At 64.4% G+C, this 24,632-nt stretch overlaps 6 protein-coding genes across 6 annotated transcripts; 3 read left to right on the top strand and 3 right to left on the bottom strand.

Moving 5' to 3' along the window:
- Positions 1–760: 760 nt before the first annotated feature.
- ANPEP (alanyl aminopeptidase, membrane) lies at positions 761–5,605 on the top strand (the record flags this gene model as incomplete). Its single annotated transcript, XM_080626777.1, has 19 exons — positions 761–1,365; positions 1,452–1,818; positions 1,896–2,022; positions 2,146–2,300; positions 2,381–2,494; positions 2,580–2,723; positions 2,819–2,884; positions 2,997–3,062; positions 3,207–3,379; positions 3,464–3,540; positions 3,647–3,780; positions 3,867–3,922; positions 4,004–4,151; positions 4,230–4,321; positions 4,459–4,569; positions 4,644–4,811; positions 4,884–5,024; positions 5,155–5,236; positions 5,447–5,605. 19 exons carry the CDS (start codon positions 761–763, stop codon positions 5,603–5,605), a joined length of 2,985 nt encoding a protein of 994 aa, XP_080482903.1.
- A 299-nt stretch (positions 5,606–5,904) lies between these two features.
- Positions 5,905–8,009, bottom strand: LOC308225692 (uncharacterized protein; the record flags this gene model as incomplete). The annotated part of the gene is made up of 2 exons (XM_080626776.1): positions 5,905–5,982; positions 7,065–8,009. 2 exons carry the CDS (start codon positions 8,007–8,009, stop codon positions 5,905–5,907), a joined length of 1,023 nt encoding a protein of 340 aa, XP_080482902.1.
- Positions 8,010–11,019: 3,010 nt separating this feature from the next.
- On the top strand, positions 11,020–12,262 carry LOC308225691 (uncharacterized protein; the record flags this gene model as incomplete). Its single annotated transcript, XM_080626775.1, has 2 exons — positions 11,020–11,907; positions 12,200–12,262. 2 exons carry the CDS (start codon positions 11,020–11,022, stop codon positions 12,260–12,262), a joined length of 951 nt encoding a protein of 316 aa, XP_080482901.1.
- A 28-nt stretch (positions 12,263–12,290) lies between these two features.
- On the top strand, positions 12,291–16,346 carry LOC308225690 (gonadotropin-releasing hormone receptor-like; the record flags this gene model as incomplete). Its single annotated transcript, XM_080626774.1, has 4 exons — positions 12,291–12,493; positions 14,668–15,217; positions 15,557–15,767; positions 15,952–16,346. The coding sequence occupies 4 exons, from the start codon at positions 12,291–12,293 to the stop codon at positions 16,344–16,346; spliced, it is 1,359 nt and encodes a 452-aa protein (XP_080482900.1).
- A 1,908-nt stretch (positions 16,347–18,254) lies between these two features.
- TMED3 (transmembrane p24 trafficking protein 3) lies at positions 18,255–20,043 on the bottom strand (the record flags this gene model as incomplete). Its single annotated transcript, XM_080626771.1, has 3 exons — positions 18,255–18,491; positions 18,968–19,216; positions 19,711–20,043. 3 exons carry the CDS (start codon positions 20,041–20,043, stop codon positions 18,255–18,257), a joined length of 819 nt encoding a protein of 272 aa, XP_080482897.1.
- A 2,187-nt stretch (positions 20,044–22,230) lies between these two features.
- ANKRD34C (ankyrin repeat domain 34C) lies at positions 22,231–23,754 on the bottom strand (the record flags this gene model as incomplete). The annotated part of the gene is made up of 1 exon (XM_080626648.1): positions 22,231–23,754. The coding sequence occupies one exon, from the start codon at positions 23,752–23,754 to the stop codon at positions 22,231–22,233; it is 1,524 nt and encodes a 507-aa protein (XP_080482774.1).
- Positions 23,755–24,632: the final 878 nt, after the last annotated feature.

The raw sequence follows: 24,632 nt of genomic DNA, 5'->3' as shown, positions 1-24,632 counted from the left end.
CCAGCAGCGGGGCACTGCAGTCCCAGGCTGCATGCGGCTGAAAGGGTGTTCCGGGATAACGCTTCCCGGATGCGGTGGGGAACACCCTGCATGGCCTGGGGGGCTCGGGCTGCTCCTCCTGCCCCGGCAGAGCTGCCATGGGGGAGTGTGTGCCTCCATCCGCACCCCAGCACCGCCAGCGCGGGCTCCAGCCGTGCCCCCGCCGGGGCTCTGTGCCATGGGACCCCCGCGTCTCGGCGGGGCTGTGGCCGGTGGGATGCTGAGCGCAGCCCGTGGCACGCGCAGGCTGTGGGTGCCCGTGGCTGGTGGCAGCGGCACGTGTGTGCCTCGGGCTGGAGTTTGACCGAGCTGGGCGCTGCGGCCCTGGACTTTGAGAGGGCTGCGGGCAGGGTGAGCGCCACGGGGACCCCCGCGGTGCGCTGAGCCCCGGCCGTGCGGTGACCGCTCGCCCCGTCCCTCCTGTTGCAGGGCCAGGCAGGTCCCTGGGAGCCCCGGCCCGTGCCCTCTCCCGCGCTGCCCATCCCTGATGGGGCAATCTCGAGGTGTTGGCTTTCCCCCCCGCCGCAGCGGCACGGGCTGTTAGTGCTCCTGCGAGCCCGGGACGTGCAGAGCTCATCACCGGGGCTGCCACCACTTCGAGCCTCACGGTCCTTTAATACTTCACTCATTAACTTGGACTGATAAACCCGGTGGGAGCGAGAGGTTAAAAGCCGTGCCAGGCGGGCAGCACCTCCCTCGACAGTCGCTCCGCAGCCCCACCATGGCGGCTGGCTTCTTCATCAGCAAGAGTGTGGCCGTTGTGGCCGTTGTGCTGGGTCTGGGCGCCGTGGCCACCATCATCGCGCTCTCGGTGGTGTACGCCCAGGAGAAGAGCAAGGCGACGGATCTTGGCAACAGCAACACCAACACCACTGCCACCGCTGCCCCTGTTGCCTCCACCACCCCCACTGTCTCCAATGCCTGGGACAACTGGAGGCTGCCGACCACACTGATACCAGAGTTCTATGAGGTGACCCTGCAGCCCTTCCTGACGCCTGATGCCAACAACATGTACATCTTCAAGGGCAATAGCAGCGTGGTCTTTGTCTGCATGGAAGCCACCGACCTCATCCTCATCCACAGCAAAAACCTGAACTACACCCTGCAGGGCTCCTTCCACACCTCGCTGCAGGCAGTGGACGGCTCCAGCGTGCCCCCCATCACCAGGACCTGGCTGCAGCCCACCACGCAGTACCTGGTGGTGCAGCTGGGCAGCCCGCTGCAGCAGGGCCAGCGCTACCGACTCTTCAGCATCTTCACCGGGGAGCTGGCCGACGACCTGAACGGGTTCTACCGCAGTGAATATGTGGATGAGTCAGGCACCAAGTAGGTGGAGGGCAGGGGATGGGATGGAGAGCGGCCAGGCACAGGGTGAGCGGAGGGAGCCGGGTGCTGACGGGGGTCTCTTGTAGGAGGGTGGTGGCCACCACACAGATGCAGGCGGCTGATGCCCGCAAAGCTTTCCCCTGCTTCGATGAGCCAGCCATGAAAGCCAACTTCACGGTGACGCTGATCCACCCCTCCGACCACGAGGCCATCTCCAACATGCCTGTCAGGAGTGAGTGCGGTGGGAGAAGCCCTAGTTGGGGAGGGCTGGGGGACCGGCAGGGCTGTGGGGTGACCTCCCCCTTGCTCCCCAAAGGCACCCAGCAGCAGCAGATCGATGGGAATACCTGGAACATCACCGAGTTCGAGACCACCCCCAGGATGTCCACCTACCTCCTGGCCTTCATCGTCAGCCAGTTCACATACGTGCACAACATGTCTGAGAATGTGCTGGTAGGATGGGGGGGGCACAGACCGACCCCCTGCCCACCAAGGGCTCTGAGCCTGAGCCCCACGTCCCACCCCTTCAGATCCGCATCTGGGGCCGCCCCGAGGCCATCACTGAGGACCAGGGCGAGTACGCACTGCAGGTCACTGGGCCCATCCTCAACTTCTTCGAGAAGCACTACAACACAGCATACCCACTGCCCAAGTCCGGTGCGTGCCGCGGCACTGAGGGTTGGAGGCACCGGGGTTGGTGGCACCGGGGTTGGTGGTACCAGCATTGGAGGTACCCAGGTTGGTTGCTCCGATGCACCAACAGGACCCCTCTGCCCCCAGACCAGGTTGGCCTCCCCGACTTCAATGCAGGGGCGATGGAGAACTGGGGGCTGGTGACGTACCGGGAGAACTCGCTGCTCTTTGATGATGCCTACTCCTCCATCGGCAACAAGGAGCGGGTGGTGACCGTCATTGCCCACGAGCTGGCGCACCAGGTACTCACCATGCCCCCGCTGCCCACCCTCCATCCCCACACTGTCCCCGCGGTGTGACGGGTGCTGTGCCCCCCCCACAGTGGTTTGGGAACCTGGTGACGCTGCGGTGGTGGAACGACCTGTGGCTGAATGAGGGCTTCGCCTCCTACGTGGAGTACCTGGGTGCTGACTCAGCAGAACCCTCCTGGAACATTGTGAGTGTCGGGGCAGCAGGGTACATGCAGGGTGCAGGCAGGCTGAGGGCAGGGCTGAGGCGGGCGCTGTCACTCACCCCCACAGAAAGACCTGATGGTGCTGAACGAGGTGTACACGGTGATGGCGACAGATTCCCTGACCACGTCCCACCCGCTCTCCTTCCGCGAGGACGAGATCAACACCCCGGCTGAGATCAGCGAGGTCTTCGACTCCATCGCCTACAGCAAGGTGGGTGCAGAGGGGTCCCCCGGGCGAGGGGGGCTGCGGGTGTCCCCTGCACCTGGTGTCCCGTGCACCGGGTCTCTGAGCCGCCGTGCCCGCAGGGAGCGTCGGTGCTGCGGATGCTCTCGGACTTCCTCACCGAGGACGTGTTCAAGGAGGGGCTGCAGGTGAGGCTCTGCCGGAGCTGGGGGTGGTTCCCGTGGCAGGAGCCTGCCTGGGTGCTCTGCAGGTGTCCCTTGCCCCGGGCCTGCCGCTGCTCACGCTGGTTGTCTCCTGCAGTCCTACCTCCACACCTTTGCCTACGGGAACACCATCTACACGGACCTCTGGGTCCATTTGGAAGAGGTAGGAGGGGGCTGGCAGCTCCCGGCTGCTCCCACGGCTCAGCCACATCCCTGCTGCTGCCCTGGCTTGGGAGTTCCTGGCCATGGGGTGCAGCACCCGACCCGCACTCTGTCACTGGTGACCCGTGGCGCTGCCCTGCCACAGGCTGTCCGGAACAGCAGCCTCTGGCTGCCCGGCAACGTCAGCGACATCATGGACCGCTGGACACTGCAGATGGGCTTTCCCTTGGTCACCGTCAATACCCTGGATGGCTCCATCAGGCAGAACCACTTCCTGCTGGACCGCGACTCCGTGGTGGAGAGACCCTCTGTCTTCAAGTGAGTTGGCTGGGGGCAGTGGCCGGGGGTGCTGGGGAGGCCGGGGGTGAGGGACGGTCCCACTGCCTTCCTGTCCCATCACAGCTACACCTGGATCGTGCCCATCACCTGGATGACGCTGCAGACCACTGGGGAGAGGCAGTGGCTGACCAACGTCTCAGGTACAGCGCATCCTGCCTGGCGGGGAGCAGGGGTCCAGCTGCAGGTCAGGGTCCCGGGGGGGAGGGTACCAGTGGGGGGGGTCTGAGCCTTCTCTCCACCTCCCAGAAACCAAACCCGAGTTCAAGGTGAACAGCTCCAGCTGGCTCCTGCTGAACCTGAACGTCAGTGGGTACTTCCGCGTCAACTACAACCAGGAGAACTGGGACCAGCTCCTCAACCAGCTTTCCACTAACCACGAGGTACATGGAGCTGTCCGGGGCCAGAGAGTGGCCCCCACCCCATGCGCCCCACTCAGCGCTGATGCTGACTTTGCCCTCTCTTCCAGGCCATCCCCGTGATCAACCGTGCCCAGATCATCGATGATGCCTTTAACCTGGCCAGGTGAGCTGCGCCGGCTGCTGGGGTGCTGGCAGCGCCAGGGGAGCACCCAGTGGGTGCTGGTGCTGTCCTCTCTCCGTGCAGGGCGCACTACGTTGATGTGACCTTGGCCTTGAACACCACCCGGTTCCTGAGCCGCGAGACCCAGTACATGCCCTGGCAGGCGGCGCTCAATAACCTCGAATACTTCAAGCTGATGTTCGACCGCAGCGAGGTCTTTGGGGTGATGACGGTGAGCAGAGCCCTGTGCCAGGCCTGGATCTGCCCCAGAACGGAGTGTCTGGTGCTGACCATCCTCCTGCCCCCCCAGAAATACATACAGCAGCAGGTGACACCCCTCTTCAACCACTACAAGACCATCACCAGTAACTGGACCACCATCCCCAGTGGCCTGATGGATCAGTGAGTGCCACAGCCCCAGGGCTGGGCTGTACCCCAGGGTCTCACACCTGGATGGTCACCAGGGCAGGGCATGGTCCTGGTTGTTCCCTGGCTGCCGTGTGCTGGTCCCCAGCCCTGCATGGTCCCTCTCTCCCCAGGTACAGCGAGATCAATGCCATCAGCACAGCCTGCTCCTACGGCATTGCCGAGTGCCAGGACCTGGCCAGAGACTACTTCCAAAAGTGGCAGGAGGACGTCTCCAGGAACCCGTGAGCGCCCTGTGCCCGGTGCTGCGGCCGTGTTGGGTGCGGGGCTCCTGGCTGACGACTTCTCTGTCCCACAGGATCCCCCCGAACCTTCGCTCCTCCATGTACTGCAGCATCGTGGCCACGGGCGGGGAGACAGCTTGGGACTTCATCTGGGACAGGTTCAAAGAGGCGCCAGTGGTGTCCGAGGCTGACAAGCTCCGTACGGCCCTCACCTGCAGCCCCCTTCCCTGGATCCTCAACCGGTGGGTGCAGGGTCCCGGTGGGTGCCACGGCTCTGCCCCTGCAGCCCCTCACCGGCGCTGTGCCTCCCCCAGGTACCTGCAGTACACCCTCGACCCCAGCAAGATCCGGAAGCAGGACGCCACCTCCACCATCAACAGCATCGCCAGCAATGTGGTGGGGCAGCCCCTGGCCTGGGACTTCATCCGCAGCAACTGGAGGAACATCTTCACCCAGTGAGCGCCGGGGGGGGGCCAGGGCAGGCAGCACACCCCATCTGCCTGGGACCCTCGGGGGTGGCACCAGCCCCTGTCCCCAGTCCCGCTCTACCCAGAGCCCCCGGCTCAGCACCGCTCTGCTCTCCAGGTACGGAGTTGGCTCCTTCTCCTTCTCCCGGCTGATTTCATCGGTGACTCAGCGGTTTTCCACGGAGTTTGAGCTGCAGCAGGTGAGGCTGGACTCTGGCAGGGTCCATGCGACCAGGAGCAAGGGACCCCAGCCCTGCTCTGGCTGCTGGCACCATCCAACCTGCCCTTGGCAAGGGGCTCCTGCCCCTACCCCCGGGCCCCCAGGCTCTGGCCAGCTTCTGTCCCTGTCCGGGGGGCAGTGGGGGCAGCCGGGTGCCCCACGCCTGTTCCAACTTCTCTTCCCCCGGCAGCTGGAGCAGTTCAAGGCAGACAACCAGGACACCGGCTTCGGGTCAGGGACGCGGGCGCTGGAGCAGGCGCTGGAGAGGACCCGCACCAACATCAACTGGGTCAATGAGAACCAGCAGAAGGTGCTGGCCTGGTTCCAGGGCGAGACTGGCTCCAGCTAACCAAATAACCAGCTAATGTGCTCACCTCCCAGAGCCCACTGCCCTGCAGCCTTGCCCCCTCCCCATCTCTCTTCACTCCATCCCCTCAATCCCCCATCCTGAAACACTCCATCCTGGGGACACCCCAGGAGACACTCCAGGATCGCTGCTCCTGAGGGGCCATGCCTGATGCCTGGTATGATGGGCAGCAGAGGGGGTAATGGGGGGCTTTTGGCCTGGGGGGTCCCTGCAGCCATTGCTGCCCAGTGAGGCTCTGGATTCTGTGGCCTCAGGCAGGGCCTGGGGTGTGAATAAAGGGTTCACACCATCACCCTGCCCTGGGTGCTGCCGGGGGGGTGGTGGTGGGGGGGGGTGGTGGGGTGGAGGGCAGGAAGCGCCTGGGACCATGGGGTGGGGGCCGTTAGGAGCCTGGTGCTAAGTGGCTCTGGGGGCTTTGGTGACGCCAGGCCCTGGCCCCTCTGTCTGACGGCTGCGTGTGAGCTCTCCCGCTGGGCCCCTGCCCTGCTCCGGCGCTGCTGTGAGCACCCCCTGCACGGTGTGACCCTGCGGCAGCCGCTGCAGGATAGGGCAGGAGGCACCGGCTTGGGCATGGTGTGCAGGAGGGCTCTGCAGCCTGATCCCGTGGGATACTCAGGTCCCCAGGGGCTGGAGCTGGATGGTCCCAGCAGCCCCAGTGCCAAACCCTTGCAGGGAAGGGGCTGGAGCTGCCCTTCCCGGTATCGGGGGGGGCTGGAGGTGCCCCCCGGGTGGTGGGTCCCTCCATCACCCTTAGGGACAGCTCTGAGCTGCGGGTGCCCCTGGCTCAGAGGCAGTGCGTGGCTCTGTGTGCGTATGGGGGGTACCAGCCCGCAGGGTGCCTCCGCTCCAGAGGCACTGGAGATGGGGTGCAGCGATTGGGGTCGCGCAGGAAGGACCCGAGTTGCAGCAGTGCACAGCAGCTTTATTGAGGAGTCCAGCCCCGGTGTCCGTCTGGTGCAGCAACGTCCCTGTTCCCTGTGCAGCCTCTGCGGCCGCGGGTGCGGGATCAGCTCCAGCCCCCCCAGTGCCGTGCTGGGGGGCAGTCGGGCAGGACCGGGGCTGTGTGGGGCACTGAAGCGAGGATTCTCTCCAGGGCCGGTGGGATGTGGAGCTGTGTGGGAAGAGCTGTGTGAGGTGAGAGGCTCAGGAAGGCACCGTGCCCCTGCCCAGCACCCCGAGCCCCTGCCCAGCACCCTGTGTCCCTCACCTCTGGCCCCACATCCTGTGCCCCATGCCGCACACTCCACACTCTCTGGCTCAGCACACATCATGTGTGCCTCAAGCCCAGGCAGACACCTTGGCCATGCCGTTGGGGGGGATTTACAGGTGAAGCTCGTTCAGCAGCCCATGAAGAGTATCCACGCCCCTGCCCACCCATCCTTGGGCTCTCTCCCAGCCCCGGGGTTGCGGGAGGAGGGAATGGGGATGGGGCTGTGAGTACCTGGAGGTGCGCAGGCCACTGGGAGCCAGGCGCTGGGGTCGCAGGGGGACCTGTGCCCGTCAGTTCTGCCGTGGGAGGCTGAGGCGGGGCTCCAGGCTCCAAGCAGCAGGAGGAAGCTGGCGCTGTGCCCGTGGCCGGGGTGCGTCTCTGGGGGGGCTGCAGGGGGGTCACTGCTCCGAGGCTGCACAGCGGGGATGACCAGGACCCTGAGGTGGAGCCAGGGCTCCCGTGCATCTCCGGGGGGGTCGTGATCGAAGGGATGTAGGGGGGCGACCCCCAGGCTCCCGGCCCCACGTCTGGAACCCCAAGCACCTCCGGGGGGGGCCCTGCTGCAGCGCCACAGCGAGGTGATGACCCCCAGGCCCCCGGCCACACGCCGGCAGCCCCGAGCAGCTCCGCGGGGGTCCCGGCCACGGGAGGTGACCCCCAGCCCGCAGCGCCGGGGGGCGAAGCATCGCGCGGGGCCGGGGCGGGCGGGAGCGGGCGGGGGTCCGGGCTCCGGCAGCACCCCAGGCCCTGGGGGCAGAGCGGGCAGTGCCGGGGCGCCGCCCCCCGCCGCCGGGCCAGCGCCTCCTCGCTGAGCCCCAGCAGCGCCGAGAGGTGCGCGATGTAGCGGGCGGCCAGGCGCAGGGTCTCGATCTTGGTGAGGCTCTGCCCGGCGGGCGCCAGCGCGGGCGGCAGGTAGTGCCGCAGCCGCAGCAGGGCCTGCGCCAGCCGCCGCATCCGCAGCTTCTCCCTCTCGCTGGCGCTCTGCCGCGGGCCCCGCTTCCTGCACTGCCACGGCTCGGCCCTGGGCCCCGGCCGCCGGCCCCGAGGAAGGCAGCGGGACGTGCCCTGTGGAGCGGCGGGAGTTGGGGGGGTGGCATCATCGGGGCCCCGCAGAGGGGCACCGTGTGCTGGGAGCTGGAAGCCGCAGGGCAGGAGAGGGGCTGGGGGTCTGGCCATGGCTGGGGTCTGCTCCGCTTCCCGGGACTGGGGGTGCCCAGGCTTTATGCGACGTGGTGTCTTTGTGGCCGCCCAGAGGTGTCAGAACCTACAGAGCCGGGTTGGGGCCGGCCGGGAGCCTGGGAATGCCAGGCCCATTTGCAGAGGTGTCAGTTCTGACTCCTCCGACCCTTAATTGGTGCTGCCCGGTGCTGGGAAGTGTGCAGGAACCAATTCACACGGCCATGAGAGATGCTAACGCGTCCACCAGCCCTGCCAAGCCCGCATCGCCTTGCACAGCAGCCCTACCACTGGGACTTGACCTTCCAGTGCTGGCACGCTGATACCCAACGATGTCCCCACACCTCCCCAGGGCCAGGATTCCTTTCTGGGCCCACAGCTCAAACCAAATGCCTTGAGAGGTAGGGGTGTGCTGGTGCACCAGTGGTGGGATGAGACTAGAATCACAGAATCCCAGACTAGTTTGGACTGAAGGGACCTTAAAGCTCCTCCAGCTCCAGCCCCTGCCATGGGCAGGGACCCCTTCCACTGGAGCAGCTTGCTCCAAGCCCCTGTGTCCAACCTGGCTTTGAACACTGCCAGGGATGGGGCAGCCACAGCTTCTCTGGGCACCCTGTGCCAGCGCCTCAGCACCCTCACAGGGAAGAGCTTCTGCCTAAGAGCTCAGCTCAGTCTCCCCTCTGGCAGGTTAAAGCCATTCCCTTGGCCTGTCCCTACAGGCCCTTGTCCAAAGCCCCTCTCCAGGTTTCCTGCAGCCCCTTTAGGCACTGGAGCTGCTCTCAGGTCTCCCCTTAAGGAGCCTTCTCCAGTTGAACACCCCTGGCTCTCTCAGCCTGGCTCCAGAGCAGAGCTGCTCCAGGCCTCGGAGCATCTCCATGGCCTTCTCTGGACATGTTCCTTTCCCAGGAGACATCCCTGTGCTGGCTGCACCGATTTGGTCTTCCTGACCCACTGTGTGAACCCCAGGCTGTGGACTGGGTCCCCAGTGGGCAGGCCCTGGGGGATGTTGACCTCTTTGGGATGCTTGTTTCCTGGGATGCTTTTATATCCCTCACCACTGGGCAGGGCACTATCCTTGCCAGTGGTCACCATCTCAGCCGAGGGTACAAGAGTGCGCAGCCAGGGCTGGGAGTCATGCAGACAGAGGTGCTGGAGCAGGGACGGTGAGTCCAAGGAGGACATTACGGTGTCCAGGGGAGGGTCCCTGGTGGGATTCCTTATTGGAGGACTGGCTGCTCCTGGGGCACAGGAGGGCTTTGGCCAGGAGCATCATGAGGAGCCCTGTGGCCAAGCTCCATCCCTGTGCCCTCACCACCACCCTATGGTCCTAAACGTGCCAGAGGAACGTGGGGGGACCCATCTCCCCCAAAGGGTGGGGGGCTGCGGGCTGTCCCTCAAGGGGCTCTGTCCCAACATCAGTGCTGTCACGGCCCAGCCGTGCTCCAGCACTTGTCTAAACAGAGAGAGGTGGGAAGCAGCAGCAGCGGCCGCAGAACTCATTACCCGGGAGCTCATCAGCTAATGAGACCCAGGAGGGAGCCCGGGAATGTGCGGGGGGAGTGGGGTTGGGGCAGCGCCGAGGGGCACAGGGGAAGGGGCCGAGCCCTGGGCTGTGCTGTTGCATGCTGAGCACCCCGCAGAGCACCCTGGACCCCCACTGCAGCCCCCAGGAATGGAGACGGGCTCTGGGACAGCATCAGACATGTGCACCCAGAGACATGCTGGGAGTCAGGGTGGGCACCAGCACCCTCGGGGCTTGAATGGGGCATGGCTTGTCCTCCGGCAGCACCGGGCCGAGTGCCATGGCACACGTGGTGGCATGAGAGGACCACAGCAGGTCAGTGTTCCATCCCCACTGCCCCTGCACCGCTGGACCCCTGGAGCCCTGGACACCCGCACAGCGATGCCAGGGGCCGGGGCTGCCCAGGCTGAGCCGTGTGCCCGGTTCCAGCGTGGCAGGAGTGCTCAGGCAGCTGTGAACGATAAGCAGGACTTATCTTGTCAGCTCCATGTCACGGCATTGCCAGGGAAAACTGAACAAGCTTCATGTGACCGCTACGAAAAAAGAGCCCGTGAGCAATGAGGCGCTGATGACCCGCTGTGTCACCAGCAGTTCCCTGGGGAGGGGCTGCCCTGTCACCCCACTGATGGCTCCATGCCCGTACCCAGATCTGTGCCCCATATCCTGCTCGGTGCCCAGCTCCGTGCCCCATTGCTGGCTCCATGCCCTATTCCCAGCTCTGTGGCTGATGCCTGGTATTATACAGGGGGGCTTGCACCTCCGGTTCCGGGGGGTCCCGAACCCCCGCCTTACCCCGGGCTGTGCTGCGGGGTTCCCGTGCTGGGGGTTCCCGTGCTGAGCCCCACGTGCCGGTGCCGCCCCCCGCCCGCTCCCTGATGGATTTTCCTTCCCGCGCGGGGCCGGTTTCCCTGGAAACGTTCGCACCCGCCGGCACCGACACCTGCGGGGCCTGGGAACGCGGTGGGGGGGCCCCTCACACACCCCCCCCCCGTGGGGTCACCGCGCCCGGGGCCACCCCTCGCAGCGCTACCGGCACCGGCACCGGGCTGCGGCTGCTCTTCCGAGGGGTGACTACGAAGTGCCGCTAGCGGGGACCTGGAGGGGCTGTGCCCGGGGCGGTGTCTGCGGGAGCCACGCTGTGTGGTGGTGGACGTGGACCCCCAGAGCTGGTACTTCTGCAGCTTGCACCCCAGTGCAGACCCTATAGGACACCCCACTGCAGCCCCCACTGCTCACCCCACTGCACAGGGCCCAAGCCCATCCTCAGAACAAGAGGCAGAGTGATGGTTGGCAGGGAAGGGGTAGGCAGTCGGAGCAGCCCCACAGCTCTGGGGTGAGATTTGTCACCCCCGTGTTCAGAGCCCTCGCCCCCCCCCAGGCCTTTGAAGTGCTGCTGGTGTCAGCCACGAAGGTGCCACTTCACACCTCGGACCCGCATAAAGCCAGGCCGGCCGGGAGACGCCGGCACACGGCCCCGCAGCCGCAGCCATGGCAGCCCCAGGCATCCCGCTGCCCCCCACATCCCTGCTGCAGCACTGGGGCTGCCGCGGCCCCCCGGACCCCGAGGGCTACAGCAGCAGCTCGCCCGCAGCCTCGCCCGACTCCTGCGGCCTCTCATCGCCCGCCGCTGCCCGGGGACCCCGGCACGGCCCCGCTGCCCCGCGCGGCCCCAGGGGCAGGAAGGGAGCTCGGGGAGCAGGGGGCCCGCGGCAGAGCGCCAGCGAGAGGGAGAAGCTGCGGATGCGGCGGCTGGCGCAGGCCCTGCTGCGGCTGCGGCACTACCTGCCGCCCGCGCTGGCGCCCGCCGGGCAGAGCCTCACCAAGATCGAGACCCTGCGCCTGGCCGCCCGCTACATCGCGCACCTCTCGGCGCTGCTGGGGCTCAGCGAGGAGGCGCTGGCCCGGCGGCGGGGGGCGGCGCCCCGGCACTGCCCGCTCTGCCCCCAGGGCCTGGGGTGCTGCCGGAGCCCGGACCCCCGCCCGCTCCCGCCCGCCCCGGCCCCGCGCGATGCTTCGCCCCCCGGCGCTGCGGGCTGGGGGTCACCTCCCGTGGCCGGGACCCCCGCGGAGCTGCTCGGGGCTGCCGGCGTGTGGCCGGGGGCCTGGGGGTCATCACCTCGCTGTGGCGCTGCAGCAGGGCCCCCCCCGGAGGTGCTTGGGGTTCCAGACGTGGGGCCGGGAGCCTGGGGGTCGCCCCCCTACATCCCTTCGATCACGACCCCCCCAGAGCTGCACGGGAGCGCCATAACCTCCGATACGTGCTCGTGGCCATCCCTCCTTCATGGGGCAGGAGCTTCTCCGGACCTCCCCGGAGACCCCCTCCTGGATGAGGGGCTGATGCTGCCAGAGTTTGTGGATGCAGGGACTGTCACCCAGGTACGTGATTGGGGTGAGCCCATGGGCACAGGTCAATCCCTTGTGCACTCAGAGCTTGCGGCACTGTAAGGACCAGATTTGGGGTGACAACAGCCTTGTCTGGGGTTAGGAAGGGAGAGGTGTCCTTCTCCTCCCTGTAGCGGGTGCATGCAGGTCCCTGACCCTCCCCAGTGCCACCATCCCTCGTGTTCACTGAGGTCCTATTAGCTGGTCCCATTGTGGGTGGGCTCTATCAACCCACCCAAGCTCCTGTCCTGACTAGTCCCCCTCTGACCCTTGCTGTGCTCCCCAGGACCTGTCTGCAGACCTGCTCTCCCTCTTGGAAGCTCTGCTCCCACTGCAGCACCAGGACTGACCCAGTCAAACTCCAGCTGCCCGGTGCCATGCGGCCCCACGACGCACTACATGGATGGAGCAGCTCGGGGAACCGAGTCCGCTCTTGGACAACAGGGGGTGGTGGGGATGAGCTGCCTCTTGTGTGGGCCTGGAGCTGTGCTGGACACGCTGGAGTGCTGCGACTGTACATAAATAAATCCTCATGCCCCTCCATGTGTCATCGTGTGGCTGTTCGCACAGCAGCAGCCAGGTACAGGATGGGATGCTCCATTCCCGGGTCACTGCATTGGCTCTGGGATCAGGTTTGGGAACAGGAGAGGATACCCAAGCTGCTGAACTCATGCTCTGCACACAGGCCAGCCGCAGGCATCTCACCAGGCTCTGGTGTGGGTACAAGCATTGCCTGGCTGGGCTGCAGAGGTTGGGGACTGCTGCTCGGGCAGGCTGGACCACATCTGGGAAAGCCATTGTGGGGAGGCCGAGGAGGAATGGGGGTCACCAGCACCGCGGATCCAGCTCTGGAGCTCGGTGTGAGCTGAGCATTGCCTGTCCCCTGTGCTGGTGTGAGCCCCACAGCACAAAGTGAAATGTGAGTGTTGGGGATCCAGCAACAGGCTGGGGCGTGGGGCTGACCCCCCCCACGTGGCTGGAGACCCCGCAGACAGAGCGGAGTGCGGCGGTGGGGGCTACAGAGGGACCCCGTCCACGGTTCCCCACGGGGGTCCCCCATTAATGGGACCGTGCTGGGCCTGGCAGCCGGGTGCGAATGCGCCGGGGCTCTGGGGCGGGGGCCTGCGGGGCTAATGAGCGCCGCTTATCTGTGAAATGACTCGCTAATTACGGTAATTCCCTCTGCCGAGGCGGGCGAAGCCTTTGACATGCAAACCAGCCCCCGCCGCCCTCCCCTCGGCTGCGGCTCTCCCCAGCCACGGCCCAAGGGACTTGGGGATGCTCCTGTTGTGGGGACATCCCTGCTGCCCTGAGCACCTACCTCTGCTCCCGGGGGCTGACCGCGGGGTTCTACGGGAAAGGCAGCTGCACAAGGTGTTTAGCAGGGGCCCTGCTCCATTAGAGTGGGATTTGGGATGAACCGGTGCGGCGGGAGCGGGTGTGGAGGAACTCGGACTGCAGGGAAAGCTGTGCGTGCACGTGCACATGAACATGCACATGCACATGCACATCCATATCCATGTTCTGCGTCTGTGAGTGCATCAACAGAACCATGAACCTGGGTCTGTGTGTGTGCACGTGAGCTCTGTGCACACTGGGGGTGTCTGTGTGTGTGCACGTGAGCTCTGTGCACACTGGGGTGTCTGTGTGTGTGTACATGAGCTCTGTGCACACTGGGGTGTCTGTGTGTGTGTACGTGAGCTCTGTGCACACTGGGGTGTCTGTGTGTGTGTACGTGAGCTCTGTGCACACTGGGGTGTCTGTGTGTGTGCACGTGAGCTCTGTGCACACTGGGGTGTCTGTGTGTGTGCACGTGAGCTCTGTGCACACTGGGGTGTCTGTGTGTGTGCACGTGAGCTCTGTGCACACTGGGGTGTCTGTGTGTGTGTACATGAGCTCTGTGCACACTGGGGTGTCTGTGTGTGTGTACGTGAGCTCTGTGCACACTGGGGTGTCTGTGTGTGTGTACATGAGCTCTGGGTACACTGGGGTGTCTGTGTGTGTGTACGTGAGCTCTGTGCACACTGGGGTGTCTGTGTGTGTGTACGTGAGCTCTGTGCACACTGGGGTGTCTGTGTGTGTGTACATGAGCTCTGTGCACACTGGGGTGTCTGTGTGTGTGTACATGAGCTCTGTGCACACTGGGGTGTCTGTGTGTGTGCACATGAGCTCTGTGCACACTTGGGTGTCTCTGTGCACAGGGGGTGGTGCAGGGTGCATGACTGAGCTGTTCCCATCTTTGCTACGTCAAGGAGGAACCTGAGCTACCAGCCAAGGGCACCCAGGGCTGCCTGCCAAGTGCCTCCTGGCAGCGGGTGCAGAGGTGCTGCGGGTGCTGGAGCCAGCAGAACCTTCCCCACTCATTCACCAGGCACAGTGCGGGTGTGGACGAGCAGTGACCCTGCCATGGCTGGACAGGACACCCTGGTTGGAGGTGAGGTGGTGCTGGTGGGGAGCGGGTGCTGGTTCCCTTGGGAACTCTGGAATTGCATGTGAGTGTCTCCATCCCCATGCAGGACCATAAGGGATGCTCCAGGCTGTGGGATGATGGGCAGCACTTGGGGTCAGCCAAGACTGACTCACTCTGCCCTCTTTGGTGCCAAGGACTCCTGTGGCAATGTGAGGGGAGCGGGGATGGAGGGAGCAGCTGAAGGGGGAGGCAGTGAGCTGGGGGGGAGCTGGGGTGCAGACATTATGGTGTGGGGCAGGGAGCAGGGCTCCAGGGGACCTGTTCCCCCCGAGCCCCCATCCCAGGCTGCCTGTTGCCACAGGAGGGGGCCATTTGGACGCAGACCCCACGGGGAACACCACCGTGGGCACCCTGCATCAGGGCTGTGCCTGGACCTCCCCTGCAGAGGGGGCTGAGGAGCCCCTGCGGGTGCCCACGTTCTCACCCGCTGCCCAGGCGCGTGTGGCCATCACCTTTGCCCTGTTCGCCCTCTCCACCGGCTGCAACCTGGCGGTGCTTCGTGTGGCAGGGTCCCGGCGCGGTGCCCGGTGCTCCCACATCCGCCTGCTGCTGCAGCACCTTGCTGGTGCTGACCTGCTGCTCACCGTGGCCGTGATGCCGCTGGACGCCATCTGGAACATCACGCTGCAGTGGCGGGCAGGCGACCTGGCCTGCCGCCTCCTCATGTACCTCCGGCTGCTGGCCATGTACGCCTCTGCCTTCGTCACTGTCGTCATCAGCCTGGACCGGCAGGCTGCCATCCTGCACCCGCTGGCCATTGCCCGCGCCCGGAGGAGGAACCGCATCATGCTGCAGGTCGCCTGGCTCCTCAGCGCACTGCTTTCAGCACCACAGGTATCAGTGCAGGGCTCTGCTCCGGCTCATGCCCCATGGAAGGCGCTCATCCTTCCAGGGTGCCCGGCTGAGTTATTCCCAGGGCCGGTGCTGCTGTGAGCACTGCAGGATGGGGATGGAGAGGGCCTGGAGGAGAGGCAGCCCAGCGCCCTCCTCTGTGTGCCCCGATTCCCTGGGAGTGGGGAGCCCGTCTGTGCATGGGTGACTTCGGGTCCCACTCTGATGACCAGGGTCTGACTCTGTGGCTCCAATAGTCCCTGGCTTGGATACTGGTGTTCTACCTTAGGGAAGCCTGGAGCCCCTGGGGAGCGGGCTGCCATCCCTCTGCTTTGCCTCCAGCTTTTCCTCTTCCGCACGGTCACGGTCACTATCCACCCCCGGCACAACTTCACGCAGTGCACCACGCTCGGCAGCTTTGCCCAGTCCTGGCATGAGACCTTCTACAACATGCTGGGCTTCACCTGCCTTTTCCTGCTCCCACTGCTCATCATGGTCTGCTGCTACACCCGCATCCTCCTGGAGATCTCCCGGCGCATGGGCTCCAGCCTCTGTGAGTGCCCGGGATGCCATGACCCTGTGCCTGGGGGCTCTGCAGGGACACTGGGATGGGGAGAGCAGGAGGGAGCCCTGGCTGGGGCTGTGTGGGGACCCCCCAGCCCTCCCTTAGGGCATGGGGTCCCCATTCCAGCCAGGCTGCTCAGGGTTCCCTGCTCATGGGCCATGGTCTCCCCCAGTCTCCTCCCAGGACGCATCGCTGCGGTGCTCCAGGAACAACATCCCCAGAGCACGGCTGCGCATGCTGAAGATGAGCCTGGTCATTGTCTCCTCGTTCATCCTCTGCTGGACCCCCTACTACCTGCTGGGGCTGTGGTACTGGTTCTGCCCCCGGGCCATGGAGAAGAGGGTCTCACCCGCCCTCACCCACATCCTCTTCATCTTTGGCCTCTTCAACGCGTGTCTGGACCCCATCACCTATGGGCTCTTCACCATCCCCTTCGGCAGGCGCTGGGGCTGCCCCTGTGGGCACAGATCCAAGCCCCAGCCGCCCTCCCTGGCCACTGGCTCCTTTCACTGCTCGGCCTCATCCCTGCCACAGCAGCAGGAGCTGCCTGCAGGCACCGGCTCCTGACACAGCAGCTCCCTATGAGGGGACACGGCCCCGTGCTGTGGGGATGCCCCGGGGTGCTCAGCTGGAGGGACAGCAGCAGTAGGACAGGTCTGCCAGGGTTTGGGGGGTCACTGCCGCCCCTGCACCCCAAAGTGCCTCTGCAGGCTGTGGGGCTGGTGTGGGCGCCCCCAGCCCCTTCTTGTGCCTGCCAAGCTCTGCACGGCAATAAAGTGCCCCATGGCCACCTCCTGTCCTGCCTGTGTCCCTGGCTGAGTTGGGCTGGGGTCCCCAGAGCCCCGACCCCCAGTCCCTGGCGTGGCTGCTGGTCTGGAGCTGGTCCTGGCTGCTCCATCCCTGCCATGGGGTGGTCCCAGTGCAGGGCAGACCCCAGAGTGCCCAGGGGGGTGTCCGGGGCTGGTGCCGTGTCTGCGCAGCGGCTCCTGGTCCCAGCGGGGCCCATGGCTGCAGTCTCCCTGCCGCTGTGGCCCCGCTCTCCACGGCAGCTCCTGGCTCCCGCTGAAGGTCACCGCGAGGCCCCGGGGCCCGGCTGCTCCCGGCTGCACGGCAACTGCCCAAGGCCGGCGCTGCCGCAGGAGCCTTGGGGAGTGCGAGCGGCAGCTTCGCTGCAGCCAGGACTGAGGCAAGCAGCCGACTCCAAGCAGCGCCTCTGGGGCTCCCCCTTTGCTGCAGTGGGCGCTGGGCTCCCTCAGCCCCTCCATCCCTGCTGCCCAGCGGGACCCGGGCACTCCGGTTTACCCGGAGCTGCATGTCCCGGGAGCGGTGCCCAGCACCTGCAGCGCAGCCGCGGTCACAGGGTTTATTGAGAAGTAGCAAAGCAAAGAACCAGTGGTGCTGCTCCTGGGGGTCTTTGCCTTGCGGGGCTCCAGTCCCAGGGGCACAGGGGATCCTTGCTGGGGCTGGGCAGGGATACGGCTTCCTTGGGATTGATGGGGCAGAGCTGTGCCCGCTGCTGCTGGGATGTGCAGGGGTGACAAGCCCCAGGTGTGGATGATGGTAAGTATGAAAATAACAGTCTGCAATACTTAAAGGGGTGACAGTTAACCTGGAGAGGGGCTTTGGACAAGGGCCTGTAGGGACAGGCCAAGGGGAATGGCTTTAACCTGCCAGAGGGGAGACTGAGATGAGCTCTTAGGCAGAAGCTCTTCCCTGTGAGGGTGCTGAGGCGCTGGCACAGGGTGCCCAGAGAAGCTGTGGCTGCCCCATCCCTGGCAGTGTTCAAGGCCAGGTTGGACACAGGGGCTTGGAGCAAGCTGCTCCAGTGGAAGGGGTCCCTGCCCATGGCAGGGGTTGGAACTGGATGGGCTTTAAGTCCCCTTCAACCCAAACCATTCCATGATTCTGTGATCTTGCATAGGGCATGTCACTTGCTCCTGTGGCAGAGAAAGGCCTGAGCAATACTTTACTGTGAGGACAGGGACTTGCAAAGCAATAGGAACCACAGGACCCATCGAGTGACAGGAATCACCAAGCAATGAGCTCCAGCTGAAACCTTGGCTCTGTTTATGAGTCAGCAGCTCCTGGGCTACTGCTGTTGGCTTTGTCTCTGCCTTGGGGCTCTTTCCCCCATGCTCTGACAGTACGCCAGTCGTTGGACAAGGGTCTGGAGGGTTGATGCTGGTCCAGGACACCCACCCGCTCCCCCAGAAGAGCTGGAGAGCAGACACAGACCGGCCGGGAGAAGGGACAGAGCCACAGGCAGGGCAATGCTGCAGTGGGAGGTGATGCTGGGGGGACCTGCCAGGGGATGCCTGTACTTGGGTGACAGTTTCCCACCCAGCTCAGCAGCATCACGGCATCCCCTCCTCCCTGCAGCGCCCTCCCCACAGCAGCACCTTGCAGAGCATGAGGTGACCCAGGAGAACGCTGCTGCCCGCTCCCAGCGCAGCTCAGCATGGTGTGGCTGAGGCTCTAGGTGCTGGTGCTGCTGCTGCCAGGGCGCTTCTCAGTGAAGAAGCTTTTGAGCAGCAGCACTTGCCCAATGCTGACCACAAAGAGGATGAGGGTTTCCCCAACCGACCAGTACGAGACCCGGCCGTTGAGGTCCTCGGCTCTGCTCCGGTCCTGCGCTTCCCGCAAGCGGTAATGGGTCTGGGAGTCAATCACCGTGTTCAGCGCCTCGTGGATGGTGACGCAGGCGGACTCCATCTGGGGAGACAAGCACATTCCAGTGCTCCTGCTGCGGCACGGTGCTGAGGACAGTGCTGGGACACCCACGGCAGGACAGCAGTGCCCTGAGCTGCTGAGTCTCTGCCAGCTGAGCTCTGCTCAAAGCGGCAATGCTGGAGACCTCCCAGTGAAGGGACCCTACTGTGGGCACCACAGCACAACTGAGAGGCACTGGGGCTGGCCCAGCCCTGCTGTGCTTCCCATGTGTGGGATGGGAGCCAGGTGCTCCAGTTGGAGCAGGTTCAGGCCTGGAGCAGCCCCTCCATCCCTCCCTGGGAGCAGGATGTAGCCTGCATGGCACGGGGCGGGTGGCTGGTGGTTGGCACTTCTGCATTTGGCAGAGGGGAAGGGGAATGAGCCCCAACCACTGTCCCCTGGGGCCATCTGGCCACAAGCGGGAGCTGCAGTAGGACCTTCCCTCCATGGCAGCCCCATGTAACTGTGCAGTGACCTACCTGTGTCAGCGCGGTGACGCGGTTGCTCATGTCAGGCAGGATTGGGGGCTCGTCGCCCACCTGGAAGTCAAAGTAGACGGTTTTGTGGGAGAAGGTGGAGAACTCGTTGCTGAAGCAGAAGGTGTAGACGCCCTGGACTTCAGTACGGTGTGGGAAGCTGTCGTACTGCTTCTTGGTCTCCTTGTAGATTGTCCTGCCATTAGGGTCCTCCACGTAGCAGTCCACATCGTAGTGTCCGCCGGTGATCACCTGCACAAGGAGATGCAGCAGCACATGCCAAAACCTATGGTGAGAGCATGTGCTTTTGCCCATGGCTCCCATGGCCAGCCTAGACTGCGGGAGCACGGGGAAGTTGCACCCCATGGGGCACGCAGCTCAAGTGGGGAGTCACAGCTCAGGGTGGGCTGTCTGGGTCCAGCCCTGAGCCAGGGGCTCCTGTGGTCACATCCCAGTGCTTGCTCCAAGACAGGCACCACTAGGCATGAGAACAGGGTTGGGAATTGGTCCTGGTGCAGTGCAGGGGGAGATGGGAGCTGCATGGGAACGGTGCAGGTGCAGCCCTGCCAGGGGCTCTGTGGGACATGGGCAGGAGCACAGAGCTGCGGGTATGTGGAGAGGGTGACGGGCACAAGCAGGGGGCGATGGTGTGGGCAGGGTAGGGACATGGGGCTTGGGGGTTGGACAGAGGGCAATGGACACAAGAAGGGGCAGAGGCGCAGGCAGTGGCACAGGCAGGGCAGTACCTGGTAGTCCAGCGTGAACTTGAGGCCGCGCTCCAGCTCCTGGTGGAAGCACTGCCGGTCGCTGTCGGGCAGCTCGAACGTCAGCTCGGTGCCGCCGGCCCGCAGCGCGCCCAGCACCGACACCAGCATCAGCACCGGCAGCGCCCGCATCCCGGCCCGCATCCCGCCGCTCCCGCCCCGCCTGACGTGGCGCGCACCCGGCACCGCCACCGGCGGCGCTTCCGCTGGGGGCGGCTCCAGCGCCACCTCCCCGCCCCCGGGGCCGGGCAGGCGCGGCGGAGGGGCCGGTATCGCGGGACCCGTGCGGCCCTCAGAGCGGCGTCGCGCCAGCATCACCCGAGACCCGGCCCGTCCTGGGCGACACGGAACGAGCGTCCGGGAGCGCTGCCCGCGTCTGTTCCCATGGGAGAGCACGGGGAGATTCCGCGGGTGACCCGTGTCAGGCTGGGAGAGCCGGGGGTGTTCAACTGGAGAAGAGAAGGCTCCTTAAGGGGGGACCTTAGAGCAGCTCCAGTGCCTAAAGGGGATACAAGAAATCTGGAAAGGGGCTTTGGACAAGGGCCTGCAGGGACAGGACAAGGGGAATGGCTTTAACCTGCCAGAGGGGAGACTGAGCTGAGCTCTTAGGCAGAAGCTCTTCCCTGTGAGGGTGCTGAGGCGCTGGCCCAGGGTGCCCAGAGAAGCTGTGGCTGCCCCATCCCTGGCAGTGTTCAAGGCCAGGTTGGACACAGGGGCTTGGAGCAAGCTGCTCCAGTGGAAGGTGTCCCTGCCCGTGGCAGGGGTTGGAGCTGGAGGAGCTTTAAGGTCCCTTCCAACCCAAGCCAATCTGTGGTTGTATGACCCAATTTCTGCAGACATCCCATCTCCAACTGCTGCCCAAAGGCATCAAACATTGGTGTTTTTTTTTTTTTTAAAAAAGAAAGAAGACAAACACAAAATATCGGTGTATTTAGTAACGAATGGAGGATTTCAAATTCCGCACTCTAAAATATAAGACAAACGTCACTTACAGCACAAATATGCCTGAAATGCAATCTGAGACATTTGACCTAAAGTAGAAACTTTAAGGCTGTAAAAATATAACCCCTCCCCTTTGCTCTAAGCCGCACATTTAAACCTCAAACAGTCCTAGAGAACCTGGGCTGTTACAGCCAAAGCCCGGCTCTGCCTTGTGCAAGGCTCTGCAGCAGCCTCTTGAGCATTGGCTCGTGCCCTGGGCAGGGAACCGGGTCCTCGCCAGCTGTGTCGGTGGATGGATGGAGAGATGGAGCACGTGTGGGTGAGGCAAGGGCCGAACCTGCAGCAGCGGGTGTCAAAGCCCCGCTGCCCGTGCAGTGGTGTCAGGACACGTCAGCCCTTGCTGGGGTACAGACCCCAGCGCTCCCTGGGGTACAGACCCCAGTGCTCCCCGGGGCCCTGGGCTGGCTCCCTCCATGCCACTGGCTCCGTGTGATGGGTTCAACGGAGGCTGGCAGCAGCTACGGCACATCCAGGCCGTGGTCCTGTGGTGTGGGGGACAAGCAGAGCTCCCTGCAGCGCCTGGCTGAGGCTGGGGCCCTGCAGTGCCCGGTCGCACTGCCCTGATGCTGCAGAGCTGCCTGTGCTGCCGGTGCAACCCCAGTCCCACAGCAAGATACCACGTGTCCTATCTGCAGGGCAGGGCCACCGGGTCTCCAGCACTGGGAGGGAGCTGCACTCATAACCCCATCTCCAGCTATGTGGGTGTGTTTGCTGGCTTGGGCTCATGTTGCCTGGGGATGGGCCTGTGCAGAGCTGCTGCAAAACCCAGCGTTGGGCAGAAGCTCCCCATGCAGCCAGGAGCACTCCCAGTCCCCAAATTCAGTGCGGTGGGAAATGCCCCTGAACCTTGGTCACTCCAGAGATGGAGACAGACGCACTCCAAGCCAGGCACCAGCCTGCAGCAATGAGGTGTGAGCTCAGCTTCTGGAGTTTCCGTGCTTGGAAGTGTCTGAGGTGGAGAGCTGTCTTCCTCTCCAGCACGGATAGGGTACCAATACATTCAATTGCTAGGAATGGGTGCTCCTGCTCTTCCAAGCACACCCAGCATTAAGCTCTTCCCCCTGGCAGGCACTTCACACACACGTCACCCCACGGCTCACTCGTGTGTGGCTCCACACAGGTTTCTATGTCTGAATGAGCTGAGTGGAAGAAAAATAGGTTATAAATAATGAGGAATAAGCGACCTGCAGGCAGGAGCCAGTGTGTGAAGCTGGATGATCTCAGATGGTCTGGGACTGATCTCTCAGGTCATCACTCCTCGTGAAAGGTTCAGAAGAGACTGGAATACAAGAGAGGCTCCAGCTGCCTGGGCCGGATACCCGGGCTCCCCACACAGCTCCAGCGAGTGGGAGCAGGAGCCTCCCAGTTGAGCCCCTGGGCACAGGTCTGGTCCCTGTGATCACCAGCGCTTCCCTGGAGCTGAGCGATGTGGGAACCATCACACTTCTGTGGAGCCAGCACTGGTTTGGTGACCTCTGCGGGAAGCAAATGGTGATGTGGCTACTGGGCCACGATTTCCTCGAAATCGGAGAGCTGCCGCATCTGCTCCGCCTGCATGGAGTGTCTGCGGAGCAGCTTCCTTTTGGCTCGCAAGTCTCCCCACCTGGGTGAGCTGTGAGCGAAGGACACCAGAGCCTTCAGGCCAGCAGCCAGCGGGGAGGGGGCTTTGCTGCTGGAGCCGATGTCGGGGATGGGGGGGTTGGGGTTCACGTTCAGAGGGGGCAGGTATCCGGGCCTGCTGTGTGCGATGTGGTCCAGCAGCAGGGTGCCGGAGCCTCTCCTCTCCAGCAAGCCGGGCGGCCGGCGCCGCATGGTCCCAGGCGAGGTGCCAGTGCTGCTGTCCAGGGCGTCCCGGGAGCCGTTCAGCGAGGCAACGTGGGGCCCACTGAGCCTCCTGCGCTCCGACGGCCCCTTCCCCTCAGCCGGGCTGGGGATGCCGCAGAGCTGGGGCTCGTCATCGTGGTGCTCGGTGCTGAGCCGCCGCCAGCGCAGCGCCGCAGCTGGGCCCTCCGGCTCCTCGGGCACCGTGCTCCTGCGGGGCAGGCGCTGCATCGTGGCCGGGCTCTTCTCGAACGCTGCCTTCCTCAGCGGAGCCCTCGGAGCGGGATCATCCACCGGCGGCAGGAGAGACGAGTCCTTGCTCCTGCTGCCGCCGCGGGAGAGAGGAGCCTTTTTGGAGAGTGAGAGGTCGCTGATGCCCGTGATCACCTCCTCATCCGCACCCACCCGTGTGTCATCGTGGTGTGTGGAGGCTGCCAGCACCGAGGGTGCCACCAGACCCCACGGCTCTGAGCGCAGCCGCTTGAGCCGGGGCAGCCGGGCTCTGTGGGCTGCCCCAGTGTGCTGCCCTGGGGAGGGCGGCTCGTTGGCACAGGGGCTGTCCCCAGGATGTGATGGGAAGATGCTGCTCTCCTCCTCAGCAGGGGAAGGTGCTGAAATGGGAGCTTTTGGGTGGGTGCTGGAGGGTGCTGTGCATGCCTCAGGGGGGCTCCTCTCCTTGAAGTCCAGCAAGGGTGGCATGTTCAGGTACTGCTTGGCCGTCTTGGTGCCAGAGGCAGATTTGTCCATGGTGATGATGATCACCTCCTTCCCTTTGGCTTTGCAGGCATTCAGGAGGTGCTGCAGCACATTCTTGTCATTGGCGTTGATGGCGTGGACCAGTGCTGATGCTCCTGAGTGGTCCTCCAGGCTGGGGTCTGCTCCGTTCTCCAGCAGGAGGGACACCACGTCCCCACCGGCACCACGGATGCAGGCGTGCATCAGGGCTGTTTTCCCGGACTTGTCCTGGATGTTGGGGTCAGCTCTGTTGTCCAGCAGGTACTTCACCATCTTGGGCTTGCTAATGCTCTGCTGGTCAACGTGCTTGGTGATGCAGGCCACCATCAGGGCCGTCTCCCCTCTCTCGTTGCTCTCGTTGATGTAAGCCCCCCCTTCCAGCAGCAGCCGGGTGAGGCGGAGCCGCCCGAGCCACACTGCCTTCAGGAGGGGGTTCCCCCCCGTCTCCAGCTCTGTCACCTCATCCATGGCACTGGTTGTTTTTTACTGGTGGGCAATGGCAGCGTCAGCCGGCAGCTGCGGAAGGACTGTAAGGAGAGGTGAGGTTTGGTGCTCAGCTCCCGCCCTGCCCTGCCCTGCTGGGGAGCCCTGTCCCTGGCTGACCATGTTCAGCCCACACTGCGGAACCCCAAAGCCACCCACCCCACGCACTGGGTCTAGTGGAAGGTGTCCCTGCCACGGGCAGGGGGTTGGAACTGAAGGAGGTTTAAGGTCCTTCCAATACAAACCATTGTGTGATTCTATGACTTGGCTGCCAGGGTCCCAGTTGACCTTAATTGCCCTGAGGAGCTCAGCTGAGATCCCCACCGACCTTCCTGCCCCCCTCCCTCTCCCGCCCCTCCTGGGTGAGGCTCTATTTAAATGCAGGCCTAGTCCATACCAGCCCTGGTGTGATCTATGAAGGTGCTGGAGCCTCTATCCGCTCTGCCACACCAGCTCCTTCACTGGATTTCCCTCGATTACCCAGGACCTGACTCACCACCCTTTACCCTGATGGCTGCTGTTGATGGGATCAGACATGGACTCATCTATGTCTCATCCCAGCCTGTGCTGTGGTGGTCCTCGGCTTATGACTTGTGTCTTCTCACAGAGCAGCTCTGCTCTTGCAGCTTCCTACCAGGACACCCTGGTTCATCTCCAGCTATGCTGCCCCAGTGGCCATGCTGGCATCTGCCTGAATGCAACCTGATTTCCCCAAGTGCCAGAGTAATCCGAGCAGTCCTGACCCCAACGTGGTTTCCACTAGGTCCTCTAGGTCCTTCGGCTGGTAACGCAGAGCCCACTGGAGACAGTGTGAGCATCTCCTACGGCTTCTTGTGCTGAAGCCACCATCTCTGCTTCCTCGC

Source organism: Psittacula echo (assembly GCF_963264785.1).
Source record: "Psittacula echo genome assembly, chromosome: 10".
Taxonomy (NCBI): domain Eukaryota; kingdom Metazoa; phylum Chordata; class Aves; order Psittaciformes; family Psittacidae; genus Psittacula; species Psittacula echo.
This window is presented reverse-complemented; position numbering and strand designations above follow the sequence as displayed.